The 20,059-nt window shown below is 64.2% G+C and overlaps 3 protein-coding genes and 1 long non-coding RNA gene across 6 annotated transcripts; 2 read left to right on the top strand and 2 right to left on the bottom strand.

The window, feature by feature from the left end:
- The first annotated feature begins 1,431 nt into the window (after positions 1–1,431).
- Positions 1,432–8,466, top strand: EMILIN1 (elastin microfibril interfacer 1). Its single transcript, XM_085057307.1, has 8 exons — positions 1,432–2,067; positions 3,976–4,101; positions 4,537–4,745; positions 4,844–6,475; positions 6,903–7,010; positions 7,139–7,156; positions 7,508–7,642; positions 7,919–8,466. Exons 1-8 carry the CDS (start codon positions 1,916–1,918, stop codon positions 8,248–8,250), a joined length of 2,712 nt encoding a protein of 903 aa, XP_084913433.1. The 5' UTR covers positions 1,432–1,915; the 3' UTR covers positions 8,251–8,466.
- A 4,895-nt stretch (positions 8,467–13,361) lies between these two features.
- On the bottom strand, positions 13,362–14,515 carry LOC146440571 (uncharacterized). The gene is made up of 2 exons (XR_014851197.1): positions 13,868–14,515; positions 13,362–13,787 (listed from the first exon to the last, which is right to left on the bottom strand). It is a non-coding gene; the product is annotated as an uncharacterized LOC146440571 (long non-coding RNA).
- Positions 14,516–14,930: 415 nt separating this feature from the next.
- Positions 14,931–17,604, top strand: KHK (ketohexokinase). 2 transcript variants are annotated; one of them, XM_085057308.1, is made up of 8 exons: positions 14,932–15,118; positions 15,195–15,311; positions 15,529–15,663; positions 16,187–16,259; positions 16,461–16,607; positions 17,005–17,093; positions 17,170–17,327; positions 17,432–17,604. In XM_085057308.1, exons 1-8 carry the CDS (start codon positions 15,003–15,005, stop codon positions 17,515–17,517), a joined length of 921 nt encoding a protein of 306 aa, XP_084913434.1. In that variant the 5' UTR covers positions 14,932–15,002; the 3' UTR covers positions 17,518–17,604. The 2 variants fall into 2 exon arrangements, with proteins under 2 accessions (XP_084913435.1, XP_084913434.1); XM_085057309.1 differs by lacking the exon at positions 15,195–15,311 and having other exon boundaries at positions 14,931–15,118.
- A 65-nt stretch (positions 17,605–17,669) lies between these two features.
- On the bottom strand, positions 17,670–19,932 carry CGREF1 (cell growth regulator with EF-hand domain 1). Of its 2 annotated transcripts, none has more exons than XM_085057312.1 (6): positions 19,560–19,932; positions 19,181–19,271; positions 18,839–18,910; positions 18,586–18,656; positions 18,382–18,503; positions 17,670–18,303 (listed from the first exon to the last, which is right to left on the bottom strand). In XM_085057312.1, the coding sequence occupies exons 2-6, from the start codon at positions 19,255–19,257 to the stop codon at positions 17,857–17,859; spliced, it is 789 nt and encodes a 262-aa protein (XP_084913438.1). In that variant the 5' UTR covers positions 19,258–19,271; positions 19,560–19,932; the 3' UTR covers positions 17,670–17,856. The 2 variants fall into 2 exon arrangements, with proteins under 2 accessions (XP_084913438.1, XP_084913439.1); XM_085057313.1 differs by having other exon boundaries at positions 19,181–19,349; positions 19,560–19,616.
- Positions 19,933–20,059: the final 127 nt, after the last annotated feature.

The following is a 20,059-nucleotide window of genomic DNA, read 5'->3' on the forward strand; positions in this document are numbered from 1 at the left end:
GTCCCCGCGCTGTCCCCGCGCTCACGCTCGGACCCGCCGCTCCGACACGTCTCCCTGCGAGTGCGCGACTTCCGGCCGCGGGGCACGCCGGGAGGGGCGGGGTCCTGGGATGACGTCACTGCAACCGCTCTCGGCCAAGCGGTCGGCTCGGGGCTGTGGTGACGTCACAGTCACCGCCCCAGCCCGCGGTGACGTCAATAGCGGGGCGGGGCCACCCCGCCCTGGGCCCGCCCCCTGTGCGCCCCGCCCCCTAGATGCCCCACCCCCTAGCGGCCCCGCCCCCTAGCGGCCCCGCCCCCTGTGCGCCCCGCCCCCTAGCGGCCCCGCCGGCTCCTTCTCCATACAAGGCGCGGCGCGCGGGTGGGGGCGGGGCGAAGGAGCCTGGGGGCGGCCGCGCCTAATTAGCGCTAATGGCATTAGTGACAGCTCCTTGCAGGCGATGACAGCGGGCGGCGCCGCGGGGCTTTAGCGGGACGGACTACACTGGGCTTTGCTGAGACCTGCTGGGGCACACTGGGAAGTGCTGGGCTGCAGTGGGGTATTTTGGGGTGAATGGAAGCACCCTGGGCTACACACTGAGCTGGAGTATACTGGAATGTGCTGGGACGTACTGGGGTGGGCTGGGGTCTGTTGGGATGTACTGCGGGATGCTCTGCAGTGAGTCCCTCCGGGGTCCTGCCCCCAGCCCGGCCGCCATGGCTGTGCACCTAGCTGCGCTAGGGCACAACGGGGCACCGCACTGCTCCCCGCGCTCGGCCGCAGGGCCCCAGCGCTGTCTGCAGTCCCCTGGGACGCGGCCAAGCCACGAGCCCCCGCAGCCCACCATGGCTCCCCTGGCAGTCCTACATGATCCTCCACGGCTCCCCACAGCTTCTGAGAGCACAGAGGTCAGACCATCCCCTCCTGATAACAGACACGCCTGGGTGCTGGCCAAGCCCAGCCCCGGGCCCCTCAGCTCCACGTCCCCTTCCCCGGTGTCTCCCTCCCCCGCATCCCCCTTCCCCCATGTCCCTTTCCCCACCCCCTCCCCCCTCCAGCTGCCGGCAGCTGTTTGTGCTTAACCCACACTCGCGGCTCCCCGGGGCCGGGGGGGTTCCCGCGCCCTGACGTCACCGTGGGGCCGGAGCCAAGGCGTGATGTCACGGTGAGGCCGTGACGTCACCGCGCGGTCCGGGGAAGCCATGGCATCACCGTGGGCTCAGGGCCACGGTGGCCCCGGGTGGCCGCGGTGTCACCGCTGGCGCTCCAGTGCCCCCAGTGTGCCCAGCACGGTGTCAGGGTGGGGCTGGGGGCGCGGGGCATCACCCGGCTCGGTGCTGGCACCGGGGCGTGTCACCTGGCACAGGGACACGGGCACGCAGGGACGTGGCACTGCTGGACGTGGTGCTGGTGCCGGGACCTGTCGCAGCTGTGCCCAGTGCGGGGGTGAGGAGCGAGGGCTCCGGCGGTCGGGGAGACACGGGGCACCGTGCGAAGCCGGTGCCTGAGTTGGTGCTAGTGGCGGAACGGTGTCCGTGACGGTGCCGCTGCCGCAGCGATAGCTCCGGCCGCCTCGCTGGCCGCCCGCGCCCTGGCCCCCTGCCCGGCCTCTCTGGCTGCCCCGGCCCCGGCCCGGCCTAACGAGGAGCAGATGTGGCGGCGGCGGGGCCGGCGGGGGCCGCGGTGCCCGGCGCGGCCGGGGCGGGGGTGGCGGCGGGCAGGAAGCGGGGGGCCCGGGGGACCCCGCCGGCGGGCAGCGGCGGCGGGGCGGCTCTGGTGGCGAGGGGCTGGCCGAGGGGCGGCCGAGGGGAGGGCTGAGCCGAGCCGAGCCGTGCCGAGCCGCCCAGAGCCGCGGAGCCGCGACGGGACACCCCATGCGGTCCTGAGCCGCGCCGGACCAGGCTGACCGAGCCGAGCGGAGCTGCCTCAGCCCAGCATGGCCCCCTGGCTCTGGCCGTGCCTTCTGGCCGCACAGGCCCTGGCCGCCAACTTTCCCTCTCGGTATAGCCTCTACACCGGCGGGGCTGCCCCGCTCGCCCCCGGCCCGGCGGCGGCCCACAGCGGTGCTCGGGCCGCCAGCCGGCACAGGTAGGAGCCAAGAGCACCGGGACGCTCCGGGGCGACCCAGGCGGCAGCAGGGGCACGGGGTGCAACCCCCACCCCGAAGCCACGGGGACCCTGGCACCGGCCGGGCACCGGCACGTGCCACGTCCAGCCCGGGGGGCGGCGGGTCCCGTCGGGGCTGCGGGCTGGGGGCTCCCCTAAGCGGGGGCGTCACCCCCGGGGCCGGGGCGGGTGGGCAGTGGGCGCACGTGGAGGGTGGGTGCAGCCGGTGCAGCGGGGCCGGGGATCCCGGGCCGCTCCTTCCTCGGCATCCACGCATGGGTCAGCGCTGCCGGAGGGGGGGAGAGGGACCCAGCCCTACCCTCTCCCCATCCCCGTCCTATCTCGTGCCGTGGGCAGCGGGGGGCCGTGGGGCAGCCTGTGCCTGTGGGTCGGGGCGTTGCGGGGGCGCAGGGCTGGTGACGGCCCCACGCTGGGTTGGGGTCGCAACATGTTGACCGCCGACACATAAGCGCTGCAGCAGCGCGGCCGCAAGGCTGGAGCTGCCCCGGCCTCACGGTGGCCCCGGGGGGATGGCAGGACGCCGTCGCAGTGTGGGGTCCCTGGGGAGGGACACCCCCGACGGTGCCGTGGGTCTCGGACACGGTGGAGCCTTTATCTGCGGGTTTAGGGGCTCAGCGCGGGCTCTCCGCGGGTCGGGGTGTGCAGCGCTCCATCCCCATGGCTCGGGGAGCACGGGGAATGTCCCTATATCCTGCCCTTTCAGGGGAGCTCTGGTCCTATCCCACGCCTCGGATGGGGACAGCCCCGGTGCGGGGCGGTGGGACCTCTGGGCAGCCCGGGGGTCCCAGGGCTTCGCGGGTGCAGGGCTGGGAAGGGAAGGGGGGAGACGAGGGGGGGCAGTTGGTCGGCGCAGGAATTCCCGGCGGCCCCCGGGGAGGAGCTGGAATCCAGCCGGGGCCTGAGGGGAACCAGCCGGGCTGACGGGAACCGGCCGCCGCACCGGGGCCCCGCGGCGGGGACCCAGGGCAGGGGGCCGCTCCCTGGGGGGCTGTTCAGTGGGTCTGGGGGGACCGAGCTGGGCCCCGGGTTTCGGGTCCGGACCATATAAGGCTGCGACGGGGTCCCTGCACCGGGGCTAGGCTGGAGTCCCACGCGGGGGGGGCTGGGGTCCCTACAGCCTGTAGGGCTGGGCTGGGGACCCAGCTGTTCCTGCGCCAGCGGCACAGAGGGGGCAGGGGACACGGGGGCAGTGATGGGGCAGCATGCAGGGCACCCGTCCCTTGGCCAGACAGTGCAGGATCCGCAGCATGGTGTGACGGGTTGTTGGCACCCCACTCCTGGCAGAGCCCCATCCCTGCGGGGCTCCCGAGGGCAGCCACTTGGCTGGGGGCTGCAGTCGTTCCTGCAGGGTGGCCAGGCAGGGTTGAGGTGCTGTGCTGGGGCAAGATCCGGCTCATTAACCCGCCGCATTGGGCCATGACGGTGCTACCGGTGGGGCTGGTTGGGCAAGCACAGGAGTGTGCCGGGGGATCCGGGGTGTGGCCGGGGGGCCGGAGTGTGCTGGGGGATCTGGAGTGTGCCTGGGGAGCTGATGTGCGTCAGGTAACGCCTGGGGTAGGGGGTGATGCTGTGTCTGTGCCGGGGTGATGCCTGGTGCCTGCTCTGTGCCAGGACAATTGCTGGTGTGTGACAGGATGCTGTGCATGGTGTGTGCCAGCACAATGCTTGTTGTGTGCTGGGATGATGCTAGGTCCATGCTAGGGCAATGCCAGTGCTTGGTCTGTGCCGGGACGATGCCTGGTGTATGCCGTGACAACGCCCAGTGAGTGCTGTGCTGGGTCCATACCAGGACAAGGCCCGGTGTGTGCCAGGATGGTGCCCGGTGCCAGCGCATTCCGGGTGTGTGCCCTGACCCCTTCCCTCTGGCAGGAATTGGTGTGCCTACGTGGTGACACGAAGTGTGAGCTGTGTGGTGGAGGATGGCGTCGAGAGCTTCATCAAGCCGGACTATCAGCCTTGCGGCTGGGGGCAGCTCCAGTGCCCCCGTGTCCTGGCGTGAGTGGGGCTGGAATGGGGCTGGGGGGCTCTAGAGGGGTTCAGGGCATTCTGGGACGCCAGCACAAGAGCCAGGGCTGACTGTGACCACGCCACCGCCGCTGGTGTTTACCCATCCCAGGGTCATGTTTACTTTTGCGCAAGAGCCATTGACCTCAAGTGGTGCTGGAGGGTGACCGGTCACTGTCCCCCCCATCACATGAAGCCAGAACCCTTGAGCACCCCACAGCTCTCTGGACCAGTGATGGGATGACGCTGGTGTTGGGATGATACTGGTGACAGGGCCAGGCAGGGGCAGGGGCAGACCCTTGGCCCCCGGCCGTTGAGCAAGACATCGGCACGGCTGGGTCAAGCTCCAGCCTGTGCTGGGTTTGGTTACCTGGCAGCCCCACACCCCTCCTGGCATCCCCCAACCCCCGTCGCCTCCACCTGCAGGTACCGCAGCTTCCTACGGCCCCGCTACAAGGTGTCCCAGCGAACGGTGTCGGAACTGGTCTGGCGCTGCTGCCAGGGATACTCAGGCCCAGACTGTACAGAGGGTCCCTCTCCAGCATCCCCACAGCCCACTGGCCGTCCTCCGCCCCGGCCCGGCCGCCCCACACTCTCTGGCTTCGGCAACCCCCTCAGTGGCCTGGGGGGTGAAGGTAGTGCTGGGGCGGCGAATGTGGTGGTTTGGGGACACGCTGGTGGGGGAATGTGTTCTGGCCGTGGCCCTGACCCGGACTCTGGTGGTGCACGGCAGGCGGTGGAGACACGGAGAAGGTGCGACGGCTGGAGGAGCAGGTGCGGCGGCTGAGCGAGCAGGTGGAGGAGCTGCGGGCCGGGCAGGAGCCGCCCCGGGCGGCGGTGGAGGGGCAGCCCGGGGGAGAACAGCCGGCTGACGCGGCCGCCCCCGCCGAAGTGCGGGAAGCGCTGAGCCACCTTCAGCGGCGCTTGGAGGAGTTGGAGACCCGCCTGCGCCGCACCGAGGGAGGCCGGGATGGCCCGAGAGGCCCGGGCGACCCAGGGACGGCGGCGTTGCATGAGCTGGAGCAGCGGCTGCAGGAGTTGTGCGCCGCGTGCACGGCTGGCACCGAGGGTCTGCGGCGGCAGGCGGCCGAGGACCGGGAACGTATGCGGGCGCTGGAGAAGCTGGTGGGCTCGGTGGACCAGCGCAACAGGGATGCAGTGGAGTCGGTGCAGCGGCACATCAGCAGCCTGAGCAGCCGCCTGGCCCCCGCCCCTGCTGCCCCCCCGTCCCCGGACCTGCTCCGTCGCCTCACCGAGCTAGAGCGGCGGCTGGAGAGGCTGCCGGCGCCGGCGGCGGGGCCGGGGCAGGGACCGGTGCTGGCGCGGCGTCTGGCTGAGCTGGAGGGCCGGTTGAACGCTTCGCGCGCCGGCCCGTGGCCCTCCGAACCCGAGGGGCGGCCGGGTGGGCTGCCGGGGCGCCTGGCCAACCTCAGCCAGGCCGTGGAGGGGCTGGCGGCGAGTGGAGCACAGCGCGGCGCCCGCCTGGACCAGCTGGAGGGGCTGTTGGCCCGCTGCGGCCACCCGTGCTCGGGGCAGGACCGGGTGCTCGGCCCCCACCTCCCGCAGCCAGAGGACGCCGACGGGCTCTGGGAGGACGGGCTGGCCGGGACCTTGGGAGGGCTGCTGGGGGCCCGGGGGGAGGCGCTGGCCGAGGAGCTGGAGCAGCTCCGCAATCGGACAGGGCGGCTGGAGGCGGCTCTGGAGGACCTGAGCAGCGACCCCTGCCCCCGGCCTTGCGCCCCGCTGCCTCCGCAGGAGTCGGAGCAGCTCCAGCCCGGCACCACAGAGCCGGGGGAGCTGGATGCACCGCTGGAGGGGTTCGGTGTCTTCGGGGGCACGTCACCCTCGGAGCTGCGGGCACTGCGGGGGGAGCTGGCAGCGGCGTTACTGGCCCTGAGCGGGCTCAATGCCACGGTGGAGGGGCTGCAGGACGCGCTGGACGAGCAGGACGCCCGGCAGCGCCAGCTGGACGCCGTCACCGACCGCGTGGTGGCCGAGCTGGACCAGGCGGCGGCGGCGTCGGCAGCGCGACAGGCCGAGAGCGAGGAGCGGCTGGAGGCGTTGGCGCGGGAGCTGGCGCGGGCTGGGGGCTGCCCGGCAGGGCTGGAGCCACGCGTGGCCAAGCTGGAGGGAGTCTGCGAGCAGCTGGACGCGGTAGCCGGGGGGCTGCGGGGCGTCCGCGAAGGGCTGAGCCGGCACGTGGCTGGGCTGTGGGGCGCCGTGCGGGACCTGAACGCCACAGCCCGAGCCCAGGCCGCGCTGCTGGAGAAGGCGCTGGAGCTGCCGACCCGGCTCGGCGCCATCAACGCCAGCCTGGGGCACCTGCGCGGGGAGCTGCACCGCCTGGCACAGCTGGAGCGACACGGTGCGGGGGCGCGGGGGGACGTGGGAGGCTGCGGGGACGTGGGGGGGCATGGGGCGTGGCAGGCGGCGTGGGGCTGCAGGGTCACGGCGCACTGTGGGGGTAAGGGCCTGGGGGGATGGGGGCACATGGGGCACCATGGGGGCTGCAGGGGTACAGGGCAGCCCGGGTCTGTGGGGACATGGGGAATCGTGGGTACGTGGGGCTGCAGGAATAGTGGTGGAGGTGTGGGGACACAGGGATGTGGGGACATGGGGTCGCCAAAAACATGGCAGTGGGGTGTGGGGAGGCAGTGGCTTGGTTGGGTGGTGCCGTGGTCTTGGGACACAAGACCACAGGAGGATCCCAGCTGTGGGGCTGCAGTGTGTGGGGACAAGGGGACATCATGCGTGGCACCAGCTATGGGGCTCTAACCCACTCCCCCCTCCAGGCCCCCCTGGCCCCCCTGGACCCGCTGGCCCCATGGGCGAGACAGGCCCTCCTGGCCCCACTGGGCCCCCTGGCAAGGATGGAGAACAGGGTCCCATGGGCCCCCCAGGTAAAGATCAGCCCCCTCCCCCCCATGTGCCCCACCGACACAGTGGCACAGCACTTGTGTGGCCAGACCCCGTGCCCGGGGGTCCTGCCCCAAGCTGGCCCTGCAGCTCCTCCTCATCTTTCCTGCAGGGCTGCCCGGAGAGAGAGGTAGGGCTGGGGCTAGGGGACTTGGGGTGCAGGGAGGACCATGGGGGAATGGGGGGAGCTGGGAGGGGCTGCGGACTGGGGGCCTGCAGTGGGAGGTGGGGGGTGTCTGGATTGGCATGGGGAGGTGCAGGGCACTGGGCGGCTGGGGAGCAGAGGGATAGGGGACGTGGTGGAGGCATGTGGTCAGGGCGGGGCACGGACACTGAAGGGGTGGGTATGGAGGGGTCAGGGGGTGTGGCTGCTGGACCTGGGGACAGGGGCTTCTGGGATGGCAGAGGGTACCGGGGTGGCAGGGGGTTGAGGGGTGGAGGAAGGGGGCACAGGAGTGCTGCATCCTGACACCATGCCCAGGCGAGGTCGGGGAGCCGGGCTCGGTGCCCCGCGTCGCCTTCTCCGCAGCCTTGAGCACCCAGCGCACGGAGCCAGGCACGGTCCCCTTTGACCAGGTGCTGCTCAACGATGGCGGTGCCTACGATCCTGAGACAGGTGAGAGCCCGCGGCACAAGGGGGTGCGCTGCGGGCTGTGGGGTGGTTTTGGGGTGATGGATGTTGCAGTAGGAGCTGTGGGGTACGTGGGGACTGCAGAGTCACAGGGAGAGCATGATGCTGGGTGTGATGGTGGCCAGAGGGTCTCGGATGATGTCATGCCTGTCCCGCGATGCCCTGCTGACCTTGGTGTGCTTCAGGGAGATCCAGGGATACAGAGCCCACTCTGGGGGCACCAGATCCCTAGAGGTCCCTGATCCCCTCCTCCTGTTGCAGGCACGTTCACGGTGCCGGTGCCAGGGCGGTACCTGGTGAGCGCAGTGCTGACGGGGCACCGCGGCGAGGGGCTGGAGGCTGTCCTCTCCCGCTCTGGCCACGGCATCGCCCGCCTGGACTCGGCTGGGTTCCAGCCCGAGGGGCTGGAGAAGGGGCCGGTGGCTGCCCAGGCCCCCAGTCCCGGTTCCCTTGGCATCTTCAGCCTCCTGCTGCCGCTGGCAGCCGGTGAGACCCTGTGTGTGGACCTGGTGTCAGGGCGCCTGGCCCACGCACCCGACGAGCCCCTGACGGTCTTCAGCGCTGCCCTGCTCTACGACTCTGACGAGCCCTAGAGCTGCCGGGTCCCCGGCGGGGGCACAGCCGGGCCGGGGAGTCCCCACGCCCTGCCGGGACCCCCACCCCCACCCCCTTATTTATCAGCACCCCCCAGCCCTTGCTGTCCCACCATCACACTCCCCTGCCCCACACGACCCACCCCGGCCACCCTGGCCCCACACCGCCCCCGGCCTCCACTGCCCCCCAATAAAGATGCGGCACCGGGTTTTGTACCCATGGCTCCTGTTCCATCCCTCGCCCAAGGGGGACACTGTGGGGAGGGGGGCTGGTCCCTTCCAAGTGTCACCATGGTACTGAGTTCATCATGAGCTCCATAATGGCCCAGCAGTGTCCTTGTGCACAGCAGGTTGGGGGTTTTCGGGTGGGGGTGAAGGGGATTTCCAGCTGTTTTGGTTGTGTGACTGGGATGGACCCAGGTTCTGAGGAGACTGGGAGATGCTGGGACCTTTCAGGTGCTGGAGTCATGTTCTGGTGTGCTGGGACACCCTCCAGTACACCCCGTCACCCCCAGATGATGGGTGTGCTAGCAGGGGGCTGGAGCTGGTGGGGTGGCAGGCAGTGGTGCCTGGGAGGGCCCTACGGTACCACTTTGCTGCTGAATCCACCTCTGGGGGTAGTGTCACCCCCTGCCACCAGGTTGGCTGTGGGTAATTCCATTCTTCCACTTCCTAGCTGTTTCCTGACCTGGTCTACCAGGGTATCAGGGGTACCATGCCTGCCACTGCGCCCTGAGAAGGGGTAGGGTGGTGGTGGTGGGAGGTCCCAGGGGTATTGATGGTTGAACAGGATCCAGATTGGGCCTGGGGCAGTGGCACCTCCTTAGAGATTTAAGTGGTTTTGCTCATAGTTCCTGTGCAGATACTTTGGTTCAGAATCATCAGGATTTGAGGCCAGGCACAGCGGTTGTCCAACCCCAGTTTGTGCCCCAGCTGTTGTGGGAGCTCAGTAATGGTGAGGCTGGGACAGAGCCTTTTGTGCTCAGGTGCCCTTGGCATCCTCAGTGCCATCGTCAGGTGAGCACCAGGGACATTGTCTGTCTGTCTGTCTGTGTCTGGCTTCTTTAACAGTTCTTTGGGGCGGTTGGTGTGGGAGAGGATCAGTGTATGGCTGTCCTGTTAATGTAGCTCCACTGCTGGTGATATGTAAAATATGTGTGAGAAAGCATCATCAAATCCCAGAATGGTCTCACTGAAAAGAGACCTTCAAGACCACCCAATACCACCCCCTGCTGTGGGCAGGGACAACTTCCACCAGACCAGCTTGTTCCAAGCTCTGCCCAGCCTGGCCTTGGACACTTCCAGGGATCCAGGGGCAACCACAGCTTCTCTGGGCAACCTGTGCCAGGGCTTCCCCATCGTCCTAGGGAAGATTTCCTTTCCAGTATCCCATCTAACCCTGCCCTCTGGCAGTGGGAAGCCATTCCCCTTTGTCGTGTCCCTCCATGCCCTTATCCAAAGTCCCTCTCCAGCTCTCTTGGACCCCCTTTAGGCCTGTTGGCTCTAAAGTCTCTCCAGAGCCTTCTTCAGGCTGGACATTCACAGCTTTCCCAGCCTGGCTCCAGAGCACAGGAGCTTCTGCCCTCACAGCATCTCCATGGCCTCCTCTGGACCCACTTTGATCTCAAGTTCAGTTTAACTTTAGGATCAATGGGATCCCTGCTAGGAGCCATTCTGGTGCTGCACAGCAGGGCTCTGGTTCTGTCCTCCTCTGGGGCAGCAAATCCCAGTGTGGGCAGATTGTTTGGGAAATTGTTTCTCTGGGATGGAATTCCTGTTGTCAACAGGAGATGGAGATCCAGAGCCACGATAGTAATTCTTGGAGAGAAGGGAACTGAAAACTAAGAAGGGCTCAGTCTTTCTGTATTCTCCCTCTGCTGTGTTCACTTGAAAGATTCTCTATCCCATCCTGGGGTCATCCCTGGGCGATGGCAGCTCTGGCCCCTAACTGCCCATGGCGTGCAAAGGGAAGGAGAGGCTCCTGCTGGTGACTTTCCAAGATTTACCAGTCTTAGAAGGATCATTGTCCTTCTAGTCATGAGAAGAGTTTTACAAGGAAAATGGTTGTGAGACTCTTCATACAACTCCTGGAATCATGGAATCATTAAGACTGGAAAAGACCCCTGAGCATTCCTACCCATTCTCCCAGCATTGCCAAGCCTACCAGTGACCCATGTCCCCAAGTGCCACAACCACACAGCTTTTAAATTCCCCTATGGAGAGGGACTCCACCACTGCCCTGGGCAGCTGTGCCAGGGCTAGACAGCCCTTTCCATGAAGGAATTCTTCACAATATCCAACCTGGACCTCCCTTGGCACAGCTTGAGGCTGTTTCCCCTTGTCCTGTCCCTGTTTCCTGGGAGCACAGCCTGGCCCCCCTGGCTGCCCCCTCCTGTCAGGAGCTGTGCAGAGCCACAAGGTCACCCTGTGCCTCCTTTTGTCCAGGCTGAGCCCCTTCCCCCCCAGCTCTCTCAGCTGCTTCTTATGCTCTGGGCTCTGTGCCCTTCCAGTCCCATGGGACTGTTCTGAGCTGCCTGTTCTAAGCTGGATCGTTTTCATGGTTACTGGAGGGTTAATCCCCCTCCAGGGTCTGGGGATGGGCAGAGCAGTGCTCTGGGGTGCTGCAGGCTCCTTTTGGCACAGCAGAATGGGGCTGAGGCAGCTGAGGGACATTATCCTTTATCCATTATCCATTAACCTTCATTATCCATGAATGTTTTCCACGACGTGGGGTGGACAATGACCCCACTGAGGAGGGGAAGATCAGCTGCCATGGTTCGGCTACATCTGCAGATAACCTGGGAGGTGAGAGGGGTCCTAATTAACCCTCATAATTAGTCGGGGATGGCATGTGGCTGAGGATGGGAGGGAGCCCAGGTGTGCAGGGATGTCCCACCTGTGTTTCATTAACACCTGACGTTGTTATTCCTCAGGGAGAACTGGAATGGAGTAATCCAGTGAAACTAAAAGCACAGGTTGGAATGGCAGATGTGTTACTCCCAGGAACACCAAGGAAGCAGCCAGCTCCAGTGCAGGGAGCAGCACCCCCTGACCTCAAGAACCAAGCCCTGCCTTGACCTCTGCTCAGGGATCTAGGGAGCCATGGGATCAGTGTCAGCATTGGGCATTTCAAGAGCTGTAATTCCAAGACATCCAGAGTCTCACTCCTGTGGTTCAGAGGTGCCATGATGGCAACCAGAGAGAAAATACCCCAAAGACTGACACCATCACAGCTCCAAGAGGGGGAACAGACCTTTTCCTCCTCTAAATTGAGATTAACAAATGACTTGTGACTGGGCAGCCACACAGGAAATCCTGTCATGGGGGAATATTCAAGGAAGCTTTGGCGCTAGGCTCTCATATCCATTGGATTTATTGGCACAGATCAGTCATAATATCATGTGCCTCAAAAGAGGGAAACAAAGAAACCTCTGGGCAATTAATGAAATCATGTGATGATTTGGGTTGGAAGGGACCTTAAAGCTCGTCTTGCTCCACCCCCTGCCACTAGCCAGGTGGCTCAAGGCACCTGAAATGACCCATCGTGTGTGTGCATGTCCAAAAGTCCATGTGTGTGTCTGTCTGTCTGTGTGTCCACGTTAAGGAAATTTCCCTGTCCGAGCATCCTGGAGCCACTCCAGCAGTCACCCTGGCACCACCTGAGCTGCAGCTGCACCCTCCACATTCCCTCAGTCAGACCAGTTCCCCTTACCACCTCAGTCCCAGGTTTCCCCTCACAGTCTCAGATGTCCCAGCCCTTAAAATAATTTAATCTTGGTGCAATAACTAATAAGAAAATAATAGCTGGAGCTGGTGCCTCTGAGAAGGGACCCAAAACAAAGGAACCCCTGGGCTCTTACCCCCTCCCAGCCTGAGCATGGGAAATTCAGGGGGTCATCAGCTCCTGCTGTGTCTCTACAGCATTATTACAAGTACAAAGCAGGATAGAATTAAGGCAACAGGATTGTGATAGGGTTTGAATTATTTTAAATCACAAAGGATTCTCAAAAGTCAGTTACTATCAACTAGTTGATTATTCACTACAGTTAACATGCTGGGTCAGGCACTTGTCTCCACACAACAGGCTGCTCCCAGCTGGGACAGAAGCTTCTGGCATAGCCAGGTGCTTCTTGAAGAGCTTTGCTGTCCCCAAAAGCTTGCACAGCTAATCAGTTACAGTGCCTGTAAAACTACAACTCTGATTCCACTGACTGGATTCAGACGTTGATTCTGATGTGGAACTCCATCTCTAGGTGAAACTTCCTTTATCCAGGTTTTTCCTGCTCCTCCTGTGTCAGTCCTTCTTGTTGGAAAGGCTCTGCTGGTCTACTGCCATTAGGAAACATTTGTTCCCAGCATAGGTGGCATTTCCCAGATGCACAGCTTGTCACACGTGAGAGTGGGAGCTTCAGACAAAGTTTATTAGAGAAGCCCTGTTGTTAAGTCACAAAGTGCAGAGAGAACCCCCTGGCTTTCTAAACTCCTTCAAAAGAGGAGCCTGGGGGAGGCTGGATCCAATCTTAGCCTCAGATTCTCAAGTCTAAGTAACTTTGTCCTGCAGGATTAAAGATGGCAAATCAGATACGTTTGTGTAAAATGAATTATTTATTATGTTAAATGATTAGACAAATTATCTTAATCAGAATTATTTCCTACATGGTATAAAAGCCAAAACTACTTAGTACAGTATAGGATAGTACAGTATACTATACTATATCAAAGCAATTATTTTACAGCAATTACACTAAAGAAAGCAAGAAGAAACAATTATTAAGCAGAGATTGATGTGACTCACCACATCAGGTGGGCAAGTCTCTTAAATACTCGAGGAATATCCCTGGATGGTGTCTGCTTTTCAAGGGGGGAAACTTCATACACCTCCAGGAAGGAAAGTGTTAGTAGAACCTACCATCTGAGAGTGGACTGGACTTTTATAGTGTAAAGTGATATGACTACCTGTCACATGTCTGCAGCTCAGCTTAGCAGCTTATTGACGAGAGCAGAGCATCCTGCTACCCCCTTGGAAAGACTCCAAGCTCAGTCTAAAAATTGAGAACGTCTGGCAAGTTGAGCAGCCGTTCATGATTTTTTTATTTTGTTTTTTTTTGGGGGGGGAGCAGAATAAATGATTAAATATTCTTTGGCAGAATTTGCTTTACCCCAGTTGTCCATAGCCCATCATCATTTTGGGTTGCCTCTCACTTTTCCCCTCATCTCTTTTTTCCTGCTGAGCCATCCCTCTCATATACAGTCTCAGGACTGTCAGATTTGGCTTTTTTCTCTGGCCCACGATCAGAGCCCCCACAGCACATTGTCCCTGTGGATGTGACAATCCTGCTCTTCCCAGAACATCCCTGTTGCATGTCACCGCAGCAAAACGCAGACCAAGAATCTGGACTGTTGTTGACTCATTTCTCTCTTCCCAGATGGGCTCTGTGTCAAAGTCCCCAGTTCTGCTCTATGTGTCTCCTTAGTGCTGGGAGGTGTTCTGCTCCTGGTCTCTGCCCCTGAGTCCCCACGGCATCCCTGGAATGACACTGTCAATGCAGGATCATGTAACCATGGGACTGGGCTGTTCCATGTGAGGGAACAGTAGTTACATCAATCCGTGGATTACCTGGAATGTGTATCTCTTTCTCACATTGGTGACGCTATTCTACACCATCAGACAGAGGCATAAGGCATGCTGGATTCCAGATGTTCCTTCCTTTCCAGTCCCATCCAGGTGCCTGTTGTGGCATTGAAGCTTGGGCTGCTGCTGCTCCCGACTGAGCACAGGCTGGTGCTGCCACTGCACCTGGAGCCATCTGTGACCACCTCTCCTGGGTCCTCATTCCTGTGGTACCTCTCCACAAGTGATTCTGGCTCTTAGACCTTGGCTGCCTCATTTAGAGGTTTAGTCAATTCCTCCGACCCAGGAATCCATGGCCAACAAAATGCCACACCTCGTACATGCTTTTTATGACCAGACATGGGAGCTTCATTATGTTCTCTGTGTATCTGTCATTCGTTGCCCGTTCCCCCAAATGAAGACTAAATATTTCCCTTTCGTTTTGGCCCAGCTGAGGTTTGGATGGAGATGGAACTGCTCCCTGTCCTGATGTGACGGGGGGAATTGCATGTGTCCGTGTCTGTGCCCGTGTCCCTGTGTCTCTGTGTGTCCGTGTGTCGATGTCCGTGTCTGTGTCCATGTGTCTGTGTGTCCGTGTGTCGATGTCCATGTCTGTGTGTCCATGTCCGTGTGTCCATGTGTCCGTGTGTCTGTGTGTCCGTGTGTCCGTGTGTCCGTGTGTCTGTGTGTCCGTGTGTCCGTGTCCATGTCCGTGTGTCAGTGTGTCAATGTCCGTGTGTCCGTGTCCGTGTGTCCGTGTGTCCATGTGTCGATGTCCATGTCTGTGTGTCCGTGTGTCCGTGTGTCCGTGTGTCCGTGTGTCCGTGTGTCCGTGTGTCCGTGTGTCCGTGTGTCCATGTCCGTGTGTCCGTGTGTCCGTGTGTCCGTGTCCATGTGTCCGTGTGTCCGTGTCCGTGTCCGTCCGTCCCTGGCCCCGCTGCCGTGTCCCGCCGCCTCCCGCAGCCATCCCGCCCCTTCTCACTGCGCCCACCGAGGGCCCGGCCCGGCGGCTAGCTCTGATTGGCGGTGCGGCGAGGGGGCGCGGCCGAGGCAGTGCCCGTGCCCGGTGCGCTCCCTGTCCCTGTCCTGGTCCCCGTCCCGGTCCCGGTCCCGTTCCCAGTCCGCACCGCAGCGGTCCGGGATGGCAGCCGAGGCGGGCGGCGCGGCGGGGCAGCGGCGGATCATGTGCGTGGGGCTGGTGTGCTTGGACATCATCAGCGTGGTGGAGGCTTTCCCAGTCGAGGACTCCGACATCAGGTACCGGCAACGGGGGGGCTCCTCCAGTGCCCCCCAAACCGGCCTTGCGCCCACCGCAACCTCCCGTCCCCCGCAGGTGCGTGTCACAGCGCTGGCAGCGGGGCGGGAACGCTTCCAACTCCTGCACGGTGCTGTCACTGCTGGGAGCCCCCTGCGCCTTCGTGGGCTCGCTGGCCCCCGGCCCTGCCGCTGAGTAAGTGGGCTGCGGGGACTTCCCCACTGGCGGGGCACCGGGCCGACCAGCCCTGACACTTCATCGGCCTTTCCGTGTTGCTGCCGCCGGCCTCGAACCTCGGCGCGACGGCGCGGCCGCGGTTCCCTCGTTGCCAGTCCACCTCCCCATCACCACCAGCGCCCGCCGGGGCGCCCGTTCCCGCGGCGCCCCTCATCCCGTTCTCTGTACCCCAAAGCTTCATCGCGGCGGATTTCCAGCGCCGGGGTGTGGACATAACGCACGTGGCCTGGCAGTCCCGCGGGGACATGCCCTGCGCCTGCTGCATCGTCAACGCCACCAGCGGCTCCCGTACCATCGTCCTGCACGACACGTAAGGGCTGCAGTCCCGGCTCCGTTGCCCATGGGCAGCGCTGGGCTGTGCCAGCTCGGGTTCATGGGCCCCTTACGCTGCCTGCCGGGGGTACAGAGTGTCAGATGGGGCAACTCGCTGTAATCCGGCACACACTGTCATCACCAATGGTCCCTGCAGCCCTTAGTGACCTCCGGTGCCGCTGCCAGGATTGGTGGTGATATCTCCCCACAGCCATACACTCTGGAGTGCAGGACAGCCGGCACGGCCCCATGAGGACACCTGGCTCCATCAGCCGTGCTGAAGGGTCAGGGGCTGTTAGGCATTGCTGACCCCCCTGCCTCAACCTGGCCACCACTGCGCTGCCCTTCGAATCCAGCTCAGGGTCCCAGGCGCCATCATTAATGATTCACCCGGGCAGTGCCTGCCCCAGGACCTCTGTCCTGGTAGCATGGAGCCTTCCACGGCCCCTGGAACTGCCCTTCGCCCTGGCCGCGTGCCAGGCTGATGGTACCCCATCTCCCACCTGGCTTCTGTCCTACAGGAACTTGCCTGACGTGACAGCCCGCGATTTTGAGCGGGTCGACCTTTCCCAATACAAGTGGATCCACTTCGAGGTAAGCCCGATTCTCGGGGGGTTCCAGGATCTGGGGGATCCCCGGCGCTGGGGTCAATCCCTCGGACTGTAGGTGAACCCGGGACCAGGGAGAATCCCTCGCTCTGGGGGACATCCCCAATGGGGGAGCATCCCCGGGGCCGAGAGGCCTCCCGGGGTTGGTGATCCTCCCGTGGTGCCGGACCCGTGCCCACATCTGCAGGCCCGGAACGCGGCGGAGCAGGGGGCGATGCTGGAGCGGGTAGAGCGGCACAACCGGGCGGCGGCGCCGGGGCGGCGGGTCTGGATCTCGGTGGAGGTGGAGAAGCCACGGGAGGAGCTGCTGCCGATGATGGGGCGGGGCCATGTGGTGCGGAGCGGTACCGGGGCCGTGCGATGGGGACGGGATCACCTGTCGGGGGCGCGGCCAAGAGACGAGGCGGGGTCGGGACGGGAGCGGCGTGGTCAGATCTGGGGGGGCCGGGGCCCAGCAGGAGTTGGGAGTCCTGGTGCAGGGGTTCAGGGCTCGGGGGTGCAGGGGTGGGCGGTTTGCATCTAGGGGTGCGGGGTCTGGGGGTGTGGTTGGTACCCACCCGTGGTGGACACGGGAGGATCTGAGGTTGTAGTCGGGATGTGGTCAGGGTCAGAGGGGGCAGACGGGGTCTGGGAGTTCAGGCGGGGTCTGGGGATGTCACCGGGGCACAGGTTTAACCCCACCTGGCTGGCGGTGCCGGGGGCTGCCCCGCGCCCCAGCCCCTCTCCCACAGGTGTTCATCAGCAAGGACCTGGCTCGGCACTTAGGGTACCAATCGGCCGCCGAGGCCCTGAGGGGGCTGCGGGGGCGCATCCAGCCAGGGTAGGGGGGTATCTGAGAGGGGCCGGGGGTCCGGGGGGCACATGGTGTACCCCAGACCCAGCTCACACTCCCCCAGGGCCACGATGATCTGCGCCTGGGCTGAGGAGGGGGCTGATGCAATGGGGCCCGACGGGAAGCTGGTGCACTCGGACGCCTTCCCCCCAGAGACCCTCGTGGACACGCTGGGGGCCGGGGACACCTTCAATGCTGCTGTTATCTTTGCGCTTGCAGAAGGTGGGCACAGACATGCCAGGGCCACAACGTGGCCACGGTTCAGCTTGGCATGGCCATGGCAGGGCCACGGCATGGCCACATCTCATCCTGGGCCCCATCCCCAGGGAGAACCCTGCAGGATGCCCTCACCTTTGGCTGCCAGATCGCGGGCAAGAAATGTGGGATCCAGGGCTTCGATGGCATTGTCTGAGCTTGTACCTGGAGACCTCCACACCCCCCAGGCACACCACATCTCCACTGCACCCAGCAACCCCACAATAAAATCCCACATGCACCACTACTGCCTCCTGCGTGCCCCAGCTGTGCCCCCTTGCCCTGGTTGGGGTCCCACTGCCCCTGGGATGCACTCACCACGGCCAAGGCCACCAGCAGTCCTTCTATTTCTCCATCCAATGCATTACAGGGGAGACCACACGACCCCAGTCTTCCTTGGCCCCAGCAGCCTGGCCATGGGGGATCCCCCTGCCACTGTGTGCCCTGAGCAGGGCAGGGAGCAGCCAGGCCATTGCATCCTGCAGCCCCCCACTGCCTACCCCTCCCCATGGTCCCTCCATTCTGGGGCTGTCTGCCCCTCAGGTGCTTCAGCCTCAGGGGCTTTTTCTTCCTCCGTGGCATCAGTACTGGGGGCTTTGGCCTCAGGGGCTTCTTCTGCCTCCAAGGCCTCAGCACTGGGGGATTCCACCTTGAAGGATTCCACCTTGGGGGCTCCATCCTCAGGGGCTCCAGTCTGGGGGTCTCCAGTGTCAGTGGCCGCCTGCCCTGGACTTCTCAATCCCAAGTCCTGCCTGGGCATCTCTGTGCCCACCCCAGGCACAGTCCCAACCCCTGTCTGCAGTTCCAGGGGGGGCTGCCCTGGGGGTCCCTGGCCCTGGCCAGGCAAGAGCACCTCAGGGGGGTCCAGCAGTTCAGAGGGGTTCAGCAGCCCATCCCCATTCAGGTCCTGCTTTGCCAGGGCTCGGTCCACCAGTGCAGCCACCTGTGGGGATGGGGGACAGAGTGACAGCCTGGCCCAGGGGCTCAGAGGGGTATGAGGAGCCACCCCCATGAGACCCACCTTGTCAGGGTCTGGCTGCCCCCCAGCCTGTGCCAGCACTGTGCTGAGTAACTGCAGCAGCTCCAGCCCATCCAGGTGCCTGCTCTGGTCGTGGTCATGGAGCACAAAGAGGTAGAGCAGGGCTGTGGGGCATAGGGTGCTGTGGGGCTGGGGTCCCTGAGCCCCTAGCCTCTCAGACCCCCATCACTGCCCCGGTGGCCTTACCCTTCTCCCGTGTCATGGCCTCCATGTCCTGCTCCAGCAGGCGCAGGCTCCGCACTGCACTCTGCAGCAGCCTGGGGGAAGTGGAGCTGGGGTGCGCAGCACTGCACTGGCCACATGGCTCACCTTGCCCCATGGCCAGCTGGGCACTATCCATGCCCCCCACCCATCACTGTGCCCCCCCCATCCCCAACGCACAGCCCCAAGCCATGGTGGGGGTCCCGGTGCTGAGGGGCTCCCTGGGACAGTGACTCACAGCAGTGCAGGCGACTCCAGGCACAGCGGGTCAGGATATGGATCCATGATTGTGGCCATGGGGGGCTCAGCCCTGGCCAAGAGACAGGCGGGTTACTCGTGCCCCTGGGGGGCTGCCCACCCCAGCCTGACACCCCCCACCCATTGCCCCTGCAGTCCCATCAATTCCATTCCTCACTCCTCCCTCAGACCCCTGTGCTTGCCCACAGTCATGTCCTCCCCATGCCCATCTGCTCCCTTGTACTCCACCTGCACCTGTGCCCCTGTACCCATGAAAACACCACACATCTGCCTTACCTATGTCCCCCCGTTCCACTGCCTCCGTATCTGTGTCCCCCCATACCTGTTCACCCCCGCCCTGGGGGCAGCCCACGCCGCTGACCCCAGCAGCAGGATCACCATCACCGGCAGATTCCTCATCCTCCAACCTCGGGCTGCGGCGGGACGAGAACATGGGGCTCGGGGGATGGCCTCGGTGGGGTGGACGGTGGGAGGGCCGTGGGAACCCGGCGCTGGGAGAGGGGCGGGGGCTCCGGGAGCTGTCCCGGTTCCAGCATGGCAGGGACACGCTGGCAGGAACGGGAGGGTGCGAGGGGCAGCGTGGGGAACACAGAGTGCGTGGGACCAGCTGGCGCTGTTCACCCAATGCACCCCCCCAACACGCCCAAACCGGTACCTCCGGTGCCCCCCGGTACCTCCGGTGCCCCCCGGCACCCACTCACCCAGCGCCGTTCGCGTGTCGGTGCTGCCCGCCCCGCCCCGGGGCCACGTAGCCGACACGTCTCGGCCGTGCCACCGGGCCCAGAAGCAGCCCCGCCCGCCCTGCGCCCTGCCCTGCCCAGCTCGGGGGGAGGAGGGGGTTCAGCCCCACGCAGGACGTTCCGGGACAGTGCCAGGGGTAACCGGGATCCGGCCCCTCTACACCGGAGCCAGGGATGGCCACTGGGCCACAGCAGGGGAGGAGCCATCCCGGTGGGCGAGACCCCCCTAAGCCACCCATGGTCCCGGTCAGAGCCGGGCCAGCCCAGCACGGGGCATCACTGACCCGCTGGATTCCCACACTAGCACCACCAAGGGCCTGGGCCGGTCTGTGCCAGTACACACGGGCCTTGCTAGCCCTGGGGGCTCCAGGCAGCCGCTGTGCCACAGACAGGCCCCTGAAGGCATGCACTGTCCCAGAGTGTCACCAGTGCGATGCCCTCAGCCCTGGCCCCACTCCCCC

Source organism: Lichenostomus cassidix, chromosome 3, assembly GCF_008360975.1.
Source record: "Lichenostomus cassidix isolate B80296 chromosome 3, HeHo_3.0, whole genome shotgun sequence".
Classification (NCBI taxonomy): Eukaryota; Metazoa; Chordata; class Aves; order Passeriformes; family Meliphagidae; genus Lichenostomus; species Lichenostomus cassidix.